This window comes from Pocillopora damicornis, chromosome 7 (genome assembly GCF_964200805.1).
Source record: "Pocillopora damicornis chromosome 7, jaPocDami1.2, whole genome shotgun sequence".
Classification (NCBI taxonomy): domain Eukaryota; kingdom Metazoa; phylum Cnidaria; class Anthozoa; order Scleractinia; family Pocilloporidae; genus Pocillopora; species Pocillopora damicornis.
The window spans coordinates 24,042,861-24,064,114 of NC_142676.1; the positions used below are offsets into that span (position 1 = coordinate 24,042,861).

At 39.5% G+C, this 21,254-nt stretch overlaps 1 protein-coding gene and 1 pseudogene across 3 annotated transcripts; one reads left to right on the plus strand and one right to left on the minus strand.

Annotated features, from left to right (window-relative positions):
• Nucleotide 1: 1 nt before the first annotated feature.
• On the plus strand, nucleotides 2-17,058 carry LOC113684943 (kinesin-like protein KIF6). 2 transcript variants are annotated; one of them, XM_089212428.1, is made up of 27 exons: nucleotides 14-211; nucleotides 868-977; nucleotides 2,450-2,524; nucleotides 3,026-3,068; nucleotides 3,304-3,408; nucleotides 3,678-3,787; nucleotides 4,224-4,306; nucleotides 4,607-4,653; nucleotides 5,073-5,191; nucleotides 5,307-5,394; nucleotides 5,637-5,716; nucleotides 6,026-6,089; nucleotides 6,727-6,813; nucleotides 7,330-7,433; nucleotides 7,539-7,644; nucleotides 7,847-7,896; nucleotides 8,184-8,284; nucleotides 12,178-12,395; nucleotides 12,984-13,059; nucleotides 13,475-13,574; nucleotides 13,734-13,789; nucleotides 13,952-14,002; nucleotides 14,127-14,211; nucleotides 14,740-14,875; nucleotides 15,275-15,603; nucleotides 16,057-16,172; nucleotides 16,742-17,058. In XM_089212428.1, the coding sequence occupies exons 1-27, from the start codon at nucleotides 152-154 to the stop codon at nucleotides 16,750-16,752; spliced, it is 2,610 nt and encodes an 869-aa protein (XP_089068554.1). In that variant the 5' UTR covers nucleotides 14-151; the 3' UTR covers nucleotides 16,753-17,058. The 2 variants fall into 2 exon arrangements, with proteins under 2 accessions (XP_089068555.1, XP_089068554.1); XM_089212429.1 differs by lacking the exons at nucleotides 12,178-12,395; nucleotides 12,984-13,059; nucleotides 13,475-13,574; ... (5 more) ...; nucleotides 16,057-16,172; nucleotides 16,742-17,058 and adding an exon at nucleotides 9,293-10,504 and having other exon boundaries at nucleotides 2-211; nucleotides 8,184-8,312.
• Nucleotides 17,059-17,499: 441 nt separating this feature from the next.
• On the minus strand, nucleotides 17,500-20,827 carry LOC149043251 (titin-like; annotated as a pseudogene). Its single transcript, XR_016188875.1, has 3 exons — nucleotides 20,818-20,827; nucleotides 20,067-20,633; nucleotides 17,500-19,550 (listed from the first exon to the last, which is right to left on the minus strand). The product of XR_016188875.1 is annotated as a titin-like (transcript).
• Nucleotides 20,828-21,254: the final 427 nt, after the last annotated feature.

Genomic DNA, 21,254 nt, shown 5'->3' on the forward strand with positions numbered 1-21,254 from the left:
CAATCCTTTAAGTTTTGGCCTTTCACAAATTTCTCACTGCACTAACATCGACAACCAAGGCAACGAGAGAGAGGCTACAAACTGACTTGCATAACATTGGTGTATTTCACATTCCTGTGAGTAAAGAAGTCCCTTCGAATCGTCATGAAGGATGGTGAAGCAAGGAATCCAGATTTACGCCAGAGCAAAGCCGACGAAGCAAAAGACAGGGGTAACTTAGCTTGTACTGATAATAATAATAATGGCCGCCAGTTACATGTACATGTTGATTCATTTTAAGCAAGATTCGATAATTTGTTGCCATTGTTGTTTGATAAGCCTATTTATACAAAATGAAAAAAGGAATGAACTGTCCAGATAATTTGTAAGGAAATCTGAAATTATCCAAATTAGAAAATAAAATTTACAACAGGTTAAAAAACGTTGTAGGGGGATTTTTGGCACGGTACTAATTATAAGCTTACCCCCAGCTTTTCACAACGAAATCCCCTTATTATTTTTGCATAAATAAATAATTCTTGAAAAAGTGTATTGTGCAAGCCATTCGTGAAGGATTATAAATTACCACTTTAACTTTGAAACTATCACAATTTGTGTTTCAAAAAAATTTACGGATTTTACAGAATCGTTTTTCTCTGAATGTTCTTCAATTATTTAGGTCAGTTTATTTGGTTCTTGACCAATTTGGTTTAAACAAAATTCTCTTTGATGCCCCAAACATTTGGTTTTTCTCTGATTTTAATGTATCACTTCCTGTAAACCCACTGAAGTGAAATTTAACCAGCAGACATCACCTGACTTGACGTTTAAGTCTTTGAAATATTAATTCTTTTTTAAGGAACTAATAGATTGCTTTCTGCTTTTAAGCTTTATGAAATTTTCGAAGATGAGGGTGGAAATTCTTCTATTTCCTTCACTGTTCCTAAAGATCTAGCTGATGGCTATATCAACAACAAGAGAGAAGTTTATAAATTTAGGTTTGTAGTTAATTTATATAAGGAATTGGTAGCTGATCTACCTGTTGAGTAAGTGATATTTAAAACAAACACAAATCCATTTGATACAGTGCTGTGGGAACAAGACTAAAAGGTGCTATATAGTGATATTTTGGGGAGTGTTACATGTATGAGCAAAATACAAAAAATAAAAGCCTTAAGAAAGAAGGCTCAAAATAGGGGTACCCAAAATTGTGTTTGAAGGACTCTCTTGGCTAAAATTACTAGACTCTAGGTGTCATTTTCCAGTTTCTGCAAACAGCTTCATGCAAGTAAATTTATTGCAGCAAATGACTTTGACAAGAGCAACTGACTTAACCCTGTAACTTCTGGATCGATTTTTTAATTGTCCTAGCTGTGAACCATACAATTCTTATAATGTTAGTTCAGAGAATTTAGTATTGGATCAACCAATTATCCACAAATTAATATTTTTCTTTATTCTCATCACTTATTTGGTTGATATTGTATTGATAATGTTAGGAGAAATTCTGTCTTGGTCACTCATGGGAGTTAAAGGGTTAAAAGAAATCATCAGCAAAAACATCCTTTGTCAGTTCAAGTGCATGGGCATTTAAAGGGTTGCTACATGCGAGTACCTTATGGCACTGTTGGATGGCAGAGAGATTTATGTCTGTGAGAAACCCAAGACAGGCAATGAGAGGCCTTATAAATGTTAAGTTTGAAGTGAGGTTCCAACTTCATGCCCTTTTATTGCCTTAATTGCCTTTCTGGTTTTTGTTTTTTCACTGGGTACAATTTTTTACAGCCCATGTATTACTTAGACACAAATTTTATGTGTCAAGGGGTTAAGTTTCTGGATCAATATCAGTATCTGGGCAACTGCCCACCTACCCCTCCCCTAACCCAACATTAACCTTAACTTGTTGTCAATTGACTGTTGTTGGGTTAGGGGAGGAGTAGGTGGGCAGTTGCCCAGATACTGATATTGATCCAAGTTTCCAAGTAAACTGTTGCTGCATCGGTAGGAGAGTATAACAGGGTAATTTAGTATTATCAACTGAGTTGATAACTTAAATGCTGGCCACTGTTGAGAGTTTTAAAGCTGACATTTTTGAGTGTTAGCCCTTTGTAATTGCAAATTGAAATGATTTCCTCTGACAAAGGGCTAATGCTGGAAATGTCAGCTTTGAAACTCTTTATGGTGGCCAACATTTATGTTATCAACTCAGTTGATGATACTAAATTACCCTCACCCCTGTTATAAATTTTATGTGGTAAACTGCTTTGAAAATGAGGGCTTTTTAAAAAGAAAAAAACAAAACAAAACAAAAATTACAGTACATCATTCAATATCATTATTAAGAGTTTCAAAGAGATTGTCATAGTTAACCTTATTGTTAGTATTGTTCTGCAATATTCTATGTTGTTGGTATTTAAGTTACTCATGTAATTTAATAAACTTTTGTTTCTGTTTAAAATAAATCTAATAGGTTCAATAAAGTGTTTGATCAAGACTGCAAGCAAGATGAGGTTTTTGAAGAAGTTGCACAAGGAGTTATAGACAAGTAAGGATACTGTGTATATATATTAACTGGATTGTGTCTCAGTCTTAACCTTTTAAACCCTAAGAGTAACTAGCATCAAATTTCACCCCTGAATCACATGTTGAGGTCATGAGAATAAAGGAAATGATCACCAATGAAAGAAGTATTTGATTGGCAAACAAATTCTCCTTGTCGGCACCTTAGGAGATGTATAAAGAACAGTATGGAGAATATGCATACTGATGTTAGGGTGTAAAGGGTTAAAGTTGATTATGCTGAATAGAACAGAGTAAGAGAAAAATACAGTCATGCAGGCTGAAATTTTTGTTCTTTTGTGAATGAAAGTGCATTGTCAAGAATATTGGTGAGTCAAATAAAAATCACAGGCTGTTTGTAATATAAAGGTACTCGTATCTTAATATTTAGATTGTTACGAGGAGTACAATTAGTTGTACAATGCATGATGCTCCAACTGAGAGTTAATATCTTATTTCTGAGTTGCTGTTGGCTTGTTTCTTTCAGTGTCTTGACTGGTTACAATGGAACAATCTTTGCATATGGTCAGGTACATGAACACAGGCCCACAAATATTACAGTATCTTTGCCATCCTTATGGTCTATTTCTAGCCACCTAAAGTATTTGAAATGTGCTATTTACTAAGTGCATGATTGTGTTCAAGATACTACGATAATCATGCTCTTTTCCATAAGCTCCATGCATATCTGCAAGGTGTGGCTGTGCTTTTGCAGTGTGCTAAATGTTACGTAAACTAAACAGTTACTGTTTATCTTGCATGTAGACAGGATCTGGTAAGACGTTTACGATCACAGGAGGCGCTGAGCGTTATGTTGATAGAGGATTAATTCCAAGATCACTTTCTTACATCTTTGAGTATTTTGAGAAGGTTGGTAACTTTGTTTGTTGTTTGGTAATGTCATCGATGTTAAATATTGATAATTCTTCATGGCAACTTCCTCTTTATCAAATTAAAATAGTCTTTGAGTTTTCAATTTCCCGTACTAAATTACCATGCACACTTTTTGCATTTTATCTGGGATTTGATGCATGTGCTCCTTTAGCCTATAAGAATTCAGAATTGTCATGTTGTGTACTATTAACAATGCAAGCTATCCATTAGGTAATAGGTTTTTTTTTTCTAAATTTTGTCACCAGCATCCAGGCACAGTGTTCACTGCTCATATATCTTATCTTGAGATCTACAATGAAAATGGATATGATCTTTTGGACCCCAAACATGAGGCTTGCAAGCTGGAAGATTTACCGTGAGTGAGAGCCTATTATTTCAAAATTATGCAAATTTGGTATGCAACCTCTTGACCATTTGTAACAGCTGGCTGATTTCTGAATGGTTTCAAGGGTTCTGGCAACTTTTTAAAGTGATGGAAATTTTGGAAAAACTGTTAAGATGATTTTGTGATTAAAAAAAGCCAATGTTGGTCACCTTTAGTACTTCTTTTAGGGTAAATAAACTAACAAAATCTTTTTTTTTACTTATTACTAAGTATGAAAATAATCTTATAATTTTAGTTCGATTGAGAATATGGTATTAAATCAAACACTTTCCTCCAGTTGATGTTTTTTTCAATTCTTGGCATCTTTCTGCTCGGAAATTTATTGATAATGCAAGCAGAAATTCATTTCTGGTCAATCTTGGGTCTGTGAACATGGTTAACTGACAGGCTTACTTCTCCTCCACAGCAAAGTAAACTTATTTGAAGACAGTGACAATAATGTCCATCTCAAGAATCTTTCCCTTCACCAAGCAAGCAATGAAGAGGAAGGTGAGATGAAGTGTTTAGATGCAGTTTTCTCCATTAAGTAGGAATCTTCCTGTAAACTGATGTGAGAAGTTACTGGAGATATTTCCGAACGATGGCAGTGTGTACAATGCGTCAGTGACTAACCTGTGTACACGAAAAATGGAGCTCAATCAAGTTGTTAGTGCCTGAAGTGCCGCAGATGGGCAACCATGTTGAAGAATTACATGATTTTCAGCATACATTTAGTTCTGAGCGAACTGCCTTGTGTGTCTTAACTGTATTTATTTATTTAGTGACTGATTCTATTTTTGCTCTTTTTAGCTCTCAATTTGTTGTTTCTTGGGGACACAAACAGGATGATAGCCGAGGTGAGTTACTGTATTGTGAGGCAATATTTTTAATAAGAGAACATGCGCACGTGGTATTAGCCCGTTTAAAGATTCTCCAGTTTTCTTAAACCTATAGATATCTTTAACAACGTGCACAAGAATTATTAGAGCATCTGATAAGTTAGATCCTTGATTCTGGAAAAAAGCGCTGTTCGTCCTCTAATTTTCTCTTATTGCGCATTTCTGACCTCTCTTCCCGCACCTTTGATCACTAATCCCGTACACCTTGTTACTAACTTGTAATACGATTGAGGTATAAAATCGTTCCTCTTTACAAACTTGTTACCATAATGACTGAATGAGAGCGACGGCATTTCCCGATTGTACAACCTTTTCATCTGATCATTTTCGTATTTCGGTTATTTCTTATTACGATTGTAAACCTTTTAACACTACAGACACCAATGAATCAAGCGTCGACCAGATCACATTGTATTTTCACCATCCATATCTCCACCCGTGATCCAGGATCAGCGACCATCAGACGAGCCAAGCTTCACTTGGTTGACCTTGCAGGGTAAACAGACGATATGAAACGTTATTGCACGCCGCTGTAGTTCTGAAACATTTTAAGAAACTGGCAGAGCTCTCTTTGTTTGTTTATTTATTTAACTATTGTTTTTTACGTATAGGTCTGAGAGAGTTGGCAAGACCAATGTCGGAGGAACCTTGTTAACAGAAGCCAAGTATATCAATTTGTCACTTCACTACCTTGAACAGGTGAATGCGTCACGCAATTTTGAAAATAAGGGGATGTAAGAGTTAACGAACGAACATGGAAAGGATGTAACATAGAAAGAATGAAACAAACAAGCGATCAGTTAAGCGAACGGTAGAACGAAAGATCGCATGACGCAGTTCAAACAAAAGAACGAAAGATCGAATAGACTCAGGGATGAATGAAGAAACGAACTCACAGACTTCGAAATTATCTTTATTTCAATAATCTGTTGTATTCCCAGGTGATAGTAGCGTTATCAGAGAAGTCAAGAAGCCACATCCCATACAGAAACTCGATGATGACGTCAGTCCTTAGAGACAGGTGAACATATTTTGAAAAAATTCAAGTCGTTGTTAAGGTAACTGGTTAAGGTAGCTGGTGTCCCGGCGGAGTCAGGCCCCGGTCGAACTCCGCTAGCGGACATAGACCCCCCCCCCCCCAGTCCAAAGTAAGGTGGCAGATGTGAACCCTCACTCGCTGATTTGGACTCTCTCCCCCTCCCCCTTACCAAATTGTTTTTTCAGTTTTCTCCCCATCATGAATCTGGCGTACCATTAGTTCCTCTATGAGATCCCATGGTATTTTTAGGTCAAATCTAGTACTTATGTTTATTTGTTGTTTCTGTTGCAGTCTCGGAGGGAATTGCATGACGTCCATGATAGCAACTTGCTCCCTTGATAGGAAAAACTTAGATGTAAGTTGCATTATTATGATCGTTACCGTTAAATATCTCTCGTCTACAATGTTTCATTGCTGCACTGGAATGTCTGTACAGTTTATTACCAATGTTGTGTCGCTGAGAAAAACAAGAAGAAAACATTATGAACTATGTCACTTCGATCAAGACAGAATCGTCGCATTGAATCTGACGAGCACTTTCGACGCTTAGAAGATTTTCTTGCAGGGAAAGTTTGAGCGAACTTAGAAGAGTAATACGAAAAATCGCCGCCGAAAGCACGTTGGAGCACGGCAAAAAGTTGAAGAGAACATAAAGTGAGCTTGGCGAAAGGTTGATAAGAGCTTGAGAGGAAGTCGACCAGAGCAAGACAAGAGCGTAACGGCAGCTTAACAAGTGTAAAGACAGCTTTACGAGAGCTTGACGAGTGCGCGAATTTCGATCGTCTGGAAGCGTGATCGCATCGGTGCTGCACGAGCTATCAAAGAGACAAAGCAAACATTTGTTGTCTTTCTAATTATTTTATCTAACTGTCATATTTATTCCGTACATTGTAGAGATATTCTTAGACACTGAATGATTTAAGACTTAGAGATTTCATCTGTAGTGTAGAGATGAAGAAAGAATTGAGGGCACTTTCTTTTTTGTTCCATAGGAATCCATTTCAACTTGTAGATTTGCGCAGCGAGTGGCCATGATCAAGAATGATGTACTGCTCAACGAGGAGATTGATCCTAAACTGGTCAGTGAAATTAATTTATTTTTTATGGAAGAAAATAGTGGCTCATTGGATTGAAAGAAATTTGTTTTGCTGTGACTTTTATTCCTTCGAACTCTGGCGTGTATCTGGCGTGTATCAGTATTTTTTTGTGTTGCTTGTAAGAAATGCGAAATGCAAACGTGGTTGAAATTATACAATGTCTTGATTTAAGTAATTGCAAGAGTCAAAAAGGAAATTCGGAATCAGTTTGGTTTTAACTCACTACGCTTTGTATTTTTGGCCAGGAACCCCCCAACTCCCTCTGAACCAATTAGCTGCAAAACTCAGATTTTCGTCTATCAGGCTCTTCTGTGCTCGATCGATGTGCTTAGGAGTATTTACTTTGGGTTCTCAAACAAAGCTCCATTCGATTGTTTTTTCCCTTTTTTTTGTTGAGCGGCTGTTGTGACTAATTGGGGTGAGATTTTATGTTCGTCAATCGAAAAGCGCTCCATGTAAACAATATCGATCTTTGTTTGTTTTGTTATCGTACTATAGTTGATTGCTCAACTCAAGGCGGAAGTGCAGAGACTCAAAGATGAACTTGCGATGTCCACAGGACAAGAATACACTGGCGAGCTAACGGAAGATGAATTGGATAGGTGCCGTTTGTATTTTTGTTCTCAAGTCATCATTTAGGCTTGCGTTTATTCACGTTCCAAGTGGTGGATATGATGTAATGAAGTTAGCAAATTGTTTCCCTTTAGACTGCGCAGAATGGTGAAAAGTTACATCGAAGATTCTGATCCGGAATCATCCCTCAGTGTTGGAGCTGACATGAGAAAGATCAACTACTGCTTCCAGCTACTCAAAGTAAGTCATCAAAGAGTCTTGTGAGCTCAGTCTTACATTTTAGCAGGGCCACGATATATATACCCCGTTTGCAGTTGTGACTTGTGTGGAACATTTGATCGGTTTATCAAAAGTGGCAGATAGAACGAAGGAACATTAGGATAGTTCCTACCGACCGCCTCGCAAAATATTTGTTCTTTTATACTTTGATTTCTTCCTGCAGAATCACGTGTTGGAGAAGAGCAAGAAGAACCCATCTCCTCCCCCACAGAGGTAAAGTTTTCTCAGTATGTTTCAGGTTTCCTAAGCAGTTGCATTCCTGAACGTTGTATGATGGCCTGTTGATCAGTGTTCTCGATTGGAGTGAACTGGTACCAAGCCGAGCTTTCGGTGGCTCGAGTGCTAGTCGGGGAGTTATGTTGTGTTCTTCGGCAAGACAATTTACACTCACATGCCTTCCCAAAAAACCGCCAGCTCTGTGAGCCTTTGTAGTTTCTAACCTCAGCGTGGTTTAGTGAGTAGAATCATGCTTTCTTTGTCTTTCGCTCTCTCACTTGTAGGACTCCAGCAATTGATGGCGTCCTCGACAGCAGTTACTTAGGCAACCATACTGAAGTGAACAAGCTTAAGGAGCTCATTCGACAGCGAGATAACGAGATCAATATCCTTTATCATCGGTTTGAAAAGAGGTATTGGTATAACAGCTGGTTATGTTGTGGCTGTATGAACTGGCTCACACGTGGCTATGTCTTGTTAGGCTCCTAAAGGAGTGCTCTACGATGTTTATTGAGTTCGGTTCTGCAAGGCGCAAAATTGCTCTTAATTTATTGAGATTTCATGAAATGGTAGTTCGAAAAGATAGAACATGTTTACGAGTAAACTGTGGAGACATGTCTAATGTTGTATTGTTTTAGTACGCTCTTTTATGGGGACTATCCGCTGTTTGTTTGTGTTTGTTTGTGTTCCTTGTTTCGACTGGCAAATCTTTAATGTTGCAAACAGTTGGCGATGAGTGCGAAAAAGTTCTGTTTTACCCTTTGAATTTCTGTTCATCAGTTGATAAATATGCACAGGCTTGCTTAGGTGATCAAAAAAATTTCGCCCTAGGTACATTGTCAGGTAAACAAGGGATGGGAATAGATATAATTAGTAATTACTGTTAGATATGGTGTGTAGGGCAATACAAACGATACTTAGCGCTAATAATATGAATTATTTTAGTGAAAACTTAAACGCTTAACAAAAGACTAGAATTCTGCTTTACTTTAACCTGTGATAACCACATAACCTTCCATTTACTTTCGATCTCTAAAAGCGATAAACGTTAACCATTGCAATTCACAATTTTTAAACACAAGTTTTACTTTAATGTAACCTAAAACGTAACAATGGACAATAAACTTCTAATCAAGTAATTAAAACGGTTCCTTGCGTGGTAGCGACATCAGTTAAGTGTTATGCCCTTGATCGAATTCTTGAAATAAAGTTAAACCTGTGGCCAACGTGCTTTAAAAGTTTTAGGATCGTTAGAGAGCTGCGTTGCTCATAAATTCTTGCTTTAAAACTAGTATTTATGGTCCTCTGTAACAAAGCGGTCAAGCAGCACATCAAGTAAACAGCAATGAAATATCGCTAGGAAAACTAACCATGACAAACCTGTGTTTCTAAGGCTGAACTGGGAAACTACTGGATTGACTAGCCGCGTTGCGTTGTTCGCGAGCGCGACTGTGGAGAGATTCACAAACCTGTTTAAACTGGATGAACTAGATGAGAGTTCCAAGTTGACCAAGGAAGAGCACAGCCGATATCTCACGAACACGCACGAGGAAGAAGATGCGTTTATCGGACAGATGGACCGAGAGGCGACTCTCACGCTCGGGAAACTGTCGGCCGATGTGGAGAATTTTACGCTGAGAGAGCTGAAGCAGATTCACAGGCGTTCACGAGTGGCTATCGAGGCTGGAATGACAAATAACTTGCATGTTCACAAGCATATTATCAAATTGTTGGAAAGTCATGTTGTGTTTGATTCGGAACGGCATCAAATGCGGTTGTTAGATATCGCTCGGAAAGAAGTGATAGCAGGTTACAAAAAAGCGTTAGAGCGCTGCTCCACTTCTCACGACAGGCTCAGAGACGCCGAAAAACAAAGATTACAAGCTGAGGAGGATTACATCGAAGCTGTGATGGTATTGAATCGAGCAGAGCAAGAGAAAAAGAAAGTTATAGCCGTGATTGAAACCCAACAAGATGGCGGGAGTAGAAGGAGGACGACATCCATGTGAACGGAGCAAAAGTTTATGAGAACGCCGTATCTGTATCGTAATTGTCTATTTCGTGCAGCACTTGGTGTAATTCAATGCTTTCAATAGAGAAAGTGGGCGCACTGGAACTTGATTTAAAAGTCAACAACTGTTGTTTAGTCTCGGAGAGTTAGTGTTCGACCGTCTTTGCAGAGAGCGATTTCACCAAGAGCGGGGCCAAGTTGGCCTTACAGCTGAATAGCTTTGTAGTCTAAACCATGCAAAATAATTCGTTGTCTTTTAAAGATAAAACGTTGGTATCGCAGGTTTTCATCATTTCGCCCTAAATTATTGCTACAATTTGAACAAACTTGCCGCGAGGCGCTTTTGAATCTTAGGTAACTCTGTGATTGCGTCGGATTCTGTGGCTGATAAAAAGGTTTCTTTTCTAAAAACAAAAATTCAACCAATAGAATAATTGTATTTTGTGTTAAATTTAACGAGAGTCTACAAAGGGTAACATGAGTAAAGAACCTTTTTTCAAGAAAGGCGAATAAATGAAACTAATATTTCGAAGGAAAACAGTAAGAAAGAAAATGACAAGGCTCACGATTTAAAACAAAAACGTGAATAAAACATGCATTCTAAACATAAAACTATACACCGTAAACATAAAGGTGTTAGCGCTGGTCTTGTAGTTGAGTTTTTAAGAGCAGAAAAGCTAAAATAATCAGTTTTGCGCATCGGAAAAAAGGCGGGAAAGCATCAGTAGGAGCCAATGAGAAGCTAAAGTAAACAACGTGTGTGACCTCACGCACCGACTCGGTCACCCGCGTTTTCCCGCGCTTCGAGCAGTCTGCTTGAGTTCCCGTTGGCTGTTTGTTGTGTTGTCTCTTTTCTGATTGGTCGTTGTGTTTAATTTTTAGTTTGGTATTCGACATCAATCGAGACGCTCTTTTGAGGGAGATATCCTAAATTCCTTTGTGCAAAACCAGGTGCCCAAAGTATATCACTGGTGTTCTGTTTCACGATCAATACTTGTGGTTCTTGTATATAAACGCAGCAAAGCAAAGAGTATTTCATTCGAAGGTGTCAACCGTGACAGGTGCCTTTTGAAAACTGGGAAGCCCTGAAAATTGAGAGAGCCGCGTTTTATTTCGGTTATGTTCTTAAGCATTATTGAACGTTTTCAATCGAAGAAGTTTATATCAAGATATGATTTGAATGTAGATGGAAAGGGTGCGAATCGGAACTCAGTAGAGTTTTTCTTTATTGGTGAGACATCCGAGCACCAAAATGAAAGTTTATTTTTCTTTCTTTTGTAACGCTTTGTAAGCTATTTTCCAGTTGATCACTGGTTTCCTCTATGTTTGTTTGACAATGTGTTTCTCCTTGGGTGATAATTCTTTAACTGCATCGTAAACTTAACACGTTTCCACTTCATGATAACTCACTCAGTCTCCTGTCTTCAGTCAAAAGTGAGACATGTTGTAGAGCATATTAACTGCTTTTTGGACAAGTTTCATGAACCAAATCCAAAGTTAATACAATGGCCAATCAGAGGGAAGATTTATTTGCAAGGAGCCAATGAAAACTAAAAACGAATTCATGTGACTGGTGATTTGCGCGGGAAAAAGCAAGTGGGAGTCGCGGTTAGTTTTACTTCTGCATCTGGTTTGTCGAGGTGTCACGAATTGACCAGTCATTTGAGGAGATGCTCTGACAAACAAATCAACTAACAGCTAAAGAAAAAAGAGATTGGAATATATCGCTTCATTTAATTACCGGGCCTTGGCATGAAAGTAGGTAATAAGGAAGATGGAATGCTGGTACCAGTGGTCAGCCGGTACTGAATTACAAGTCATTACCATGGTTAAGTAGCTACCTATCTACCACGAGGATTTGGATTTGGTTACAATTTGCAAATTTAACAATGGCAACGTGAATTGTGTTTTTAAACTGTTTCTGGATTCGAGAACAAGCACAATAACGAATTCGATGTTGTTGGATATCAGCGTAAAAAAAGGCGACGTTTTCTTGTCAAAAAAACCCCAAACCGTTCAACCAAAAACGCCGCCTATCTGCGCGCACTTATTTTTACGTTGGCTTTCTTTTTATATCTGACATGCGCATTGTCAACTAACAATTTTCACGTTAGTCGTTGGCACTGCAGTATGTCACTATCAAGTTACTTCGTTGGTGTACACGTTTTTGTGGTATTTTATCCTTCGTAATGAGCTTTGAGAGTCACTGCTTTGATCTGATCTGTTACTATGATTTGAAATGAGATATTGACTTAACTACTGTTCAGATATCTTAGTAGGCATGCTGAAGAAGGAGAAGAAGCGCACGGCTGAGTTAGAGAAGCAAGGTGGCGGCCGACTTCTGGACGGTATGGGCGCGGCACCGGATGGGATCAGACGGAGCGCCAGTCAGTCGCAAAGTGACGACTCAGAGAACGAACTGTCGAAGATGAGAGCTGCGAGCAGAACACGTGTGAGAGACAGGCCGTCGTCTGATACCACTGAGGTCTGATTGAATAATTATTTCCTCCCTAGCCATTAAAAAATTGTGGAGTGTTCACCTATTAACGTATCATGTTAGCGAAAGTTTTCAGACTTCACTAGAGGTGTGATATGTAGACGGCGATACGACCATAATGAGAGGGTTGAGAGGAAGAAACACTCTTTGTTAAATATTCATCCACAGCCAACAAATTAGGAACTCACGTAGCTCTAAAGAGATCTGTAAAGTTTTTCTTTTGTGGGTTTGTTCTTAAGCTCTCGGGAGTGAGTTAAGGCGCCCTATTTCGCACTTTTCTCGATTAGAATCCCTCCGAACGAAATCCAAGGTTTATCTCCTGTTTCGTTCCACAAGAAACTTGTTTGGATTTTAATCTTTGTGGGCGACTTTTCAATCAGCGTTTGTCGTTGTCGTAGATTAGTATTAATTCTCTGCTTTTCTCAGAACAACTAGAACTCTTTAGGCACTGGGGAGAAAATGAGAAAAACTCGGCTCCGCCTTGTGAGTTGATGGAGGTTCTTCCGAGTGGGTGCGTTTTCCGCGAGGTTTAATCGCGGATAGTCAATGCGGGTTTTTATCTTTTGTTCCTTTTAGAATCGTCAGCACCCTCAAGCACCTGGTGATGATCCAACTAATCACAGACCTCCATCTGCTTACAGAAGGAAACTTGGTGGGTGAAATAGCGAAAGCTTCGTTTGTGTTGCAATCAGTCCTGATTTAACATTGATTTCACCCTACCAAGCATCCGCTCTGATCCGCACTACTATAAATGAAGAACTCATTTGAAACAAAACAGAAAAAAGAATCCTCGAGGGTACGGCCTTAAAAATTGGGGCAAAACGATACATTACTTAAAGTACATGTATCATAGTAAAGGTTGTAGTGTTTGATGAAAAAATGTTCTTTGCACATGACAAGTTTAGCATTTGCGATGCGTGAATGTCTTCTGTGCATTGGTCATCCTCTTTTGCGTTCAACTTCTTTATCTCTACCACTCTTAAGAGCGAGTTTCCGGCAGACTCCTTTCCTCGGCGAAAACGGCAAAAGCTGTTTCAGTTACTGTAATGTTTTGTTCTACATTCTAGATGAGATGTCTGTCGGACGAAAAGAAGCTTTTGAGACGTTCCGCCGAGACTATCCTCACAACGACACGATAGAGGAAAATAAACAAACACTCAAGCAAAGGTTATTGTCTCGGACTGATTGTTTGCTGCTTTTCCTTTAACTTCTCTTGAGAATTTAAGTTGACAACTTAAGAGAATCTTGTACCTGATCATTCTGATGACCCCACTATTAGAATGGATTGAGGAAGTATTCACATTTGATTGCGTCTTTTGTTTTCAGATACGCAGAGGCCAAACGGCTTGGAGAGCAAGTGAATTCTTCGCGACAAAAGATCAGTAAGTCTTGTCTGCTAACGAGAGCGACTATCGCCCTTCATGTACATCACAGTCGTACAGACAGTCGTCTCTTCATGTACAGGCAGTCGTCTACCTTGCTTGCATGATTTGTGACCTTTTTCAGAGAGTGTGTATCTTTAAAGTGACTTTTTTAAATTCCAGATTCTATCAAAACTCAAATCGAGCAACAAAGAGTTCGCCGATCGATGCAAGGTACTGTCTAAGTTAAGTTCTTTTGCAAGATGTACACTGTAAATAGCTACCGCCGCTGTCTCACTCGTTTCGCAAAAGCCTTTGTGTCAATGATCTGTAAACAATATTTTTCGTTAACCTAAAGGTTTTGTAAACGGCACCGAAGGAATAGATGATGTGGACCCTGTAGAGCAGAGCCTGAGGCAAGCTATTGAAGAAGAGAAAGCCAAGTAAGTGAATGGCGTGGATTTCATGAATGTTCCAAAGCCTTAGTTCGTCGTTGAATTTGAGTTGTGCTAGTCTTCAAAGAAGTGAATTCAAATTTCGTATAAAGTGCCTTCGATGGAAATCGGTGATAGAATATTCCTATTTGTTACAGAACAAACTATCCTAGTATTTAGCACACATTACGGATTTCCCGCGCTTTTCATTAGCCACGCGTTTTTCCGCGCGTGAAGGGTACCTTGTGATTTCATGCGTCTGCTATCAGTCAAGCTTTTCCCGCGGTTTCATTTATGACCATTTTTGGCTTCGAGATGAGGTCATCTCTTAGATGGCCACACTGTTAGAATGTCTGTGCTGCCCTGTGCTTTAATAAACTTGCACGTCAACAGACGAAGGATTGGTAGTAGTTGGTGAAGATCTACTGAGTGCGTGAACCTTAAACAACAGAGTGAGTAACGATCTGTAGCAGATATACAGTAAGCAAGCCTTCTCTTACTTAAATTAAATTTGTTTTTGCCCATTAATTACCTTAGATATAAGGACAGTTTCACTCGTCTTCGATCCTTGAAAACTGAGATCGAGCATCTTCAACATCTGCTGGAAAAAGCCAAAGTTAAGATGCAGAAAGATTTCGAAATATGGTGGGCAGAACAGGCGGCGTTCAACCAGGTTTGTTTTAATTTTATGAGGCCCGTGCGCTGCCTCTCGTTCAATTCTGCGATTTGTCTCTCCTACGCTGTTATCTGTGACTTTATTCTCAGAGACGTGATCGAACTTTGAATTTAAAAGCGCTCATATCACTTAAAACTTCTGTCTCTTACCTCGTATCCTTCCTTCCTTCCATCTAAATATGTTGATATACTAATGTGTTAAGGCTTATAGCATAAATCACGCCAAAGAGCGAAAATGATTATCGTATGCCACGTGAATAGGAGTTTAAGATTTTGGTGGAGTTGGAGAGAAGTTCCTGGAAGAAATTTACTCCATGCTACTTTGTATATGATATAGATATTACTATTTTGCTTCTAATTCTATTTGTATTTTTACAAACCAAACTTTCCTCCTCAGACACCCGATGAAGTTCGAGCAGCATGGAAGACCCCTCCTATATCGCCCGTTAGACCTCCGTCCGCTTCTCGAAGACGTGATTTAGACCCGGGTGGCACGTCGAATCCCCGAGATGAGTCCTCTCGCAGCGCAAGACCCGCAAAATTCGTGTCCAAGCTACGAGCTGAAGCGCAGCTGGCAGCCATGGGAGCCGTGTCATCCTCTGTCAGTAGGCCCCCAGTGCACCCCTCAAGTTCAGATAGTGGCCTTAGTAGCTGGTCACAATCTGCAGCTACTGCAACAGCGGCTGAGGAATTGAGCGGAGGCCATGCTGGACGAAGTAAATCAGGGTATGGAGCTACTCGATATGTATTGAGCATAATTTGAGCACACTGAATTAACTGTAAAACAAAATTACGTCAGCGTTATACAACGTGCAAAGAGCGTATCATCCTTACAGCTAACACTGAAGAAATATCACCGACAACTGATGGTTTGCCATACAGCTATCTCTGACGTCATCAACAACGAAGGAATCAGTTACTTTCGAATTACTTGTGTAGATGCGAGATGAAATGACTTTGTCAATGTTCGTCTTTCTTCTTCACGAAAAGATTCAAATGGAACTGACGCCCTGAGGTTAAGCGAGCAGACAAGTCCAAGGAAGTCGCTAATGTGTGTGCACATGCATTGTGTTATGTAGTGTTTAAATTTCTTTGCATTGGTTGGTTCCTGCCTCTGTTTAGTGGCGTAAAATTTCGAAGTGATTGTCTCAATCAGCTACATCCCTTTATCGTTCGCAGTTCGACAAGTGATGCAAGTTCAAGTTCAGGATCAGTGATGCTAACTGGTGACACTAGAGCTGATGCCGACATCTTGGCTTTTATAAAAGCCAGGCAAAACCTTCTACAGCAAAGAGGTTTGTTAGATTATGCGGGAAAATGATTTGAAAACGGAGGGAAAAAGCGCTTATTCAGGTGTAGTGGTAGAATTAAGGGGAGACTGAAACCTATCTGCCCTGAGCTAAACGGAAGAGATGGTCTCCAGTCTCCCTGCGGGTACCTGATTTTGGTGTATCGATTCCAATCACCACGACAAGAAAAGAGATGGGTGGAAAGGGGCGAATTTAGATGTGAAGGGAACGGTGAATGGTGCATGACGAACCTGGAATTTTTGTTTGTAATTTTTAAAAGAAAGTGTAGCTTCTGAAGTGTGGAGCTTAGCGGGAAAAGTTGCAAAAGAGTTCTTCCTGTGAATTACACCATTTACCCACCACAACATTGCAAGAAGAATTATAAAGCAATGATAATATTTTTTACTTCGCGTACAATTAACGTGACACCCAGTCTCTCTTCAAACTTGTCTAAGAAACTGTAAGGCTGTGCAAAAGATATTGCTTCGCCAGTTATGCTTCATATTAGATACTCAGGCAAACAAAAATGTCCCTCCTGTTTTCTACGCCTCTTACGCTCATTTTCTACTTTGTAGGGCATCGATAGCAAAGAAAAGTTACATCATTAAAACTCAGGAACATCTTGATACAGAGGTGACAGACAGTCAGCGATAAGAATGGCATTCCTTCCATTTCATTGCCATCAACGCACCATGTCAATCAGATAGCCTCGTGATGAGGAAGAGACAGAAAACAACTAGTAACGGTCAAAATCTGATACGCTTCAAAATCACTGCGTCAGCTTCTGTTCCTACAAATATGGCCAAAAACAAGAACAAATTACAAATTGGCGCAAGAAATAATAAAATACACTATTTTATTAAAAGAAATGAACAGATTTGATACCAGTTAATAATGTGTGGTCAATTCTGGTTAGGGTTTTTGTCATCAGGAAGTAACGCTCTATAGTCCACGAAACAGGCCTTATTTCAACTACTAGTTCAGTAGTGTTCATAAATGCGAAGATCGCTTCTTTATCAGATAAGATTTTGTTGTCAAAGCTGTATGACGATGTATGCACAAAAGCTTGCAGGATATTTAACAATTGATTGACCTTCTTTAGTTTCAGCTTGCGTTATGGACGTCTGAAATCCACGGTCCTAAAATTTCATTAAAGTACTTGTCGGATCAATTTTATTTTTTCGGATGTTGAAAGCGCGAAGATTGTAGTTTAAGGAAGGAAACTATCTTTTTGCCACGAGAAAAAAAGCAATCAGTGGGGAGAAAGTGGCTTTCTATTTAAACAAAATTTATTGTTATGCGAAGGACGCAGGATTGAAGATCAAGTTTTCATGATTTTTTGCAACTTATAACATCACACGCAAAGATCGCATGGAATACGCATCATATTTATCGCCCTCCTACCATGAATCTTCGTGCATAATATTTTGTTCCCCGCAGGTATCCCACGTAACAAGGTTGACAATTGAGAGACTGTAACAACATGTTAACCCTTTGCACCCTAACATCAGTATGCATATTCTCCATACTGTTCTCTTATATTTCCTAAGGCACTGACAAGGAGAATTTGTTTAACAATCAAGAACTTCAATTGTTGATCATTTCTTTTAATTCTCTTGACCTTAATGTTTGATCAAGGGGTGATATTGTAAGGAGAAATTAGATGCTGGTCAGTCTAAGGGGTTCAAAGGGAGATCCATCCTTTCTTTACCCGTATCACGTCACATAAACGTCGTTGCGCTTATTTCAGGTTTTTTCAGTCATTAATTATTAGTTTACCTTTGACCAAGACAACTCCCACTCGCGGTCTTCGAAAAATCACTTTCCCTTACATTTTCAAAACTTACATCGAAATCATGTGATAATACCAGCAAGTGTAGCAATGTCCGACAATAAACAACGAAATTAGAAAGAGAAACTTGAAATCACTTTTTTCAAGTGGTGACAGATGGTGAGCAAATATTCAATTCTAAAGAAATACTGCAGTCATTAAGAAACTTCTTGAAACTTAAAAATCATGCGTATTTGATACTGATACAAGAAGATGACCGGCTTTACTCACAACAAACTATAATAATAAATGATGGCCGATAAGTTCTTAATTCTGCAACGAAAAGGAAACAGTTCTCAAAGAAGTATTGGTCGATAATATTTTTCAAAGAATTCGAGCTTTTCAATAATATCCCTAGTTTAATTTTGTCAACTTTATCCATTACTTTACCAAACTGTTGGTCATGTGACAGTATGATCTCGCGCTTCGCTATAACATTTAAGTTTTCCCAATGTATAAAATCCTTCTTCGCGCGGGTTATCCAAATCTCCGAATCTCATTTGTGTCACAGGGAGAACAGACTTGTCTGTCAACAGACCGCTGTCTTGTCTCCAACCTTCAGAAATGCCACCATTGAAACAATTACAGTCGCGCCCATAAAAACAAGAATCTGTCAATCCGCATGCGCACATTTTTTCGTGGCCAGTTGCTCCTTCCCAATAAGTCATTTTTCTTCTATCACGCGACACCCACTAGGCATAACCCTGCACAAGAAACCCGGGGTCATTGTTGCATTCAAACTTGATAAACTGTTCACAGCTCTGTGAGGCTCGAGTAAGTGCAGCTAGTTGAACAATGCTGACTCCAGTGTAACTCACATCTTTACTGTAACACCCTGCAGAATGACATCCGGCCGATTTGGGATCAACATGAGTTCTTCTCTACGCCAAATCCACTCTTGTCACTCATATCACAGTACACGCTGAAGGGGGTCACGCCTCCTTCACCATCAGGGTCAACTATATAGGTATCTGAAGGTATTCTATTAAAGTGCTTCTTCAATTCACTGCAAGAGCTTAAGATTGGCATTCGAACTTTAAGAAAAGTACTTGCTGAAATGGAGCGATGAAAATTTCTCGCAATGCAGGTGTAAGATCCTGCATCTTTCGAAGAAACGTTTTGGAGAAGGAGGGAACCGTTTGAATAAAGAATATGACCCGAGGGAAGACGTAAGCCTGCTCGCTGTCAGAGGATTGTTCTTGTTCCTTGGGCTGAGCAAGTCAGTAATACATCTTCAGAGGTTATTGCTGAGTGTTGGCTGAGAGGGAGAGATATAAACTTTAGCTCTTCCACCACAGTAACTTGTGCATGGGCGGAATCTTTGTTTATCAGGTTCTTCGCTGAACATACGTAGTCTCCACTGTCTGCTGTAGTCACATTAGTTATTTCAAGTTTTCCATTCAGAACTCTTGACCTTTCCTTCGAAATGTGACCAATTGCTTTTCGCCACGTGACCGTTGGTGTAGGCTGACCAGTGGCTTGGCAGACCAGACTCACGTTATTTCCTTCTTCAACAGTAACAGGCGAGGGTTTGTGAGTAATCGAAGCGGCAACTAAATTGATGAAAACAGAAGAAAGAGAACGTTAAACCTCATCAACTGGGAAGTCGAACAATGGATACCGAACTGAAATCAAGGTGAACAGCTGATCCCAAAGATTTTAAGTGTGCACTTTACACACAATGATAACAACCTTCACAACATGATCTTATTGATACCGTACATCATTTGATGACAGATGTTAATTAGCTTCCAAAGGTTAACAGTTCATGATGATTTCTTCGGGAGTCAAAGCGCCAAGCCACAGGTAGTTTCTAAGTGAGAAAGTAACAAAGATCTACTTTCCCTAGTCCCCTGAGGTGACCCCTGAATGGAGATTACACTGTATTAATGGTAGACTTCAAAGGTGTCGATATCCCTTTGTTTTAAAACGAACACATGTTGCGTCTACAGAAGAAAATATTGTTTTACAATTTTTGGTTCTGTCTCATGCAATCGACAACATATTCATACTACAGTAAAGTCACTAGCGATGTAAATGGAGGAACATACACAGATGTTATGACCCACCTTGGACAGATAAGGCAGCTGACGAATGTGCCATTCCCAGAGTATTTCCCCCTACACAAGTGTACATTCCGCTATCCTGTGACGTCACGTTTTTAATTACCAGGCCAACAGGTGACAGAAAAACTCTTTGGTCTGCATGAAGATCGGAGTTATCTTTTAACCACGTGAGTTTGGGCCGAGGAATTCCTCCAACCGCACACTGAAACAAGGCTGTACCAGTTTCGTTCATCACTATGGACTTGGGAGGTACTACAATAGAGGGGGCTAAGAAAGTAACACCAGGATCGCCCTTAGCCCCTGGCAGGCCTATTGGCCCAGGAGGTCCTTGAGCTCCCTGGGGGCCACGGTCTCCTCTTGGCCCCTGTGTCCCAGGTAGTCCGTCTTTACCTGGACGGCCTCTGTGACCAGGTCTGCCTCGTTTTCCCCTGATGCTATTGGGGCAATGGACAATACAGGCCAGGCTGCTTATGGCTAATCTCACTTCTCTTCTGATGGTTTCTCGATCGAGTATCTCAGTATCGTTCTTTCCAACAATATTAGAAGAACGCTTGGAACGAGTTTTTAATTCTACAGTAAAGAAATAAAATAATGACTTGCTTAATGATTCTCTATTTAAAATTTGACAACGGGTACGGTTAGGTCAGTCGAGATCGCAACTCAAAATTTCGAGTGAACGTTTAATTTTTTTTTATCCCAGCCAGTTATGTTAGTCTTTGAATTTCAACCTCAGGTCTTCAAAATTTAACCTAACCATGTTTCATATCAATGTGTTTTAAATAAAAGGGTTCTGTGAAGCCCCTACCATGTTAAATGTTGCCCATCAAGCTTGCTCTGTCAGGGACCATGGGTTGTGCACACCCAATTATAATTATAATTATATCAGTAGCCATATGCAGTCTTAACTGCCTATTATTTAGTTTGTGTAGTGCCGTACTCCAGTTAATGTTTTGTTGTTGTTGTATTTTTTTTAGAAAATTTTGGTTTGGTTTTGTTCATTCCACACGTTCATTTTCTCTGTTGCCACACTAAATAAAACACTAGGATCTAGTCAGTAATTCTCCCTTCCAATTTCTGTACATATCCTTGCAAACTCGACCGAAAAAGGTGGTGTGACATTAATACATTTTCAGGCTAATAAGCTTGCCTGTTCTCACCTTAACTTTGCAGGTAACCCATTGAGATCGCAAG

Bases quoted from the DNA above. Each gene is read 5' to 3' on its own strand.
- LOC113684943 (XM_089212428.1), top strand. From the start codon at position 152: ATGGTGAAGCAAGGAATCCAGATTTACGCCAGAGCAAAGCCGACGAAG. The intron at 3,788-4,223 runs GTGAGTGAGAGC...TCTCCTCCACAG, and splicing joins TGCAAGCTGGAAGATTTACC to CAAAGTAAACTTATTTGAAG. The intron at 7,897-8,183 runs GTAAAGTTTTCT...TCTCACTTGTAG, and splicing joins CCATCTCCTCCCCCACAGAG to GACTCCAGCAATTGATGGCG.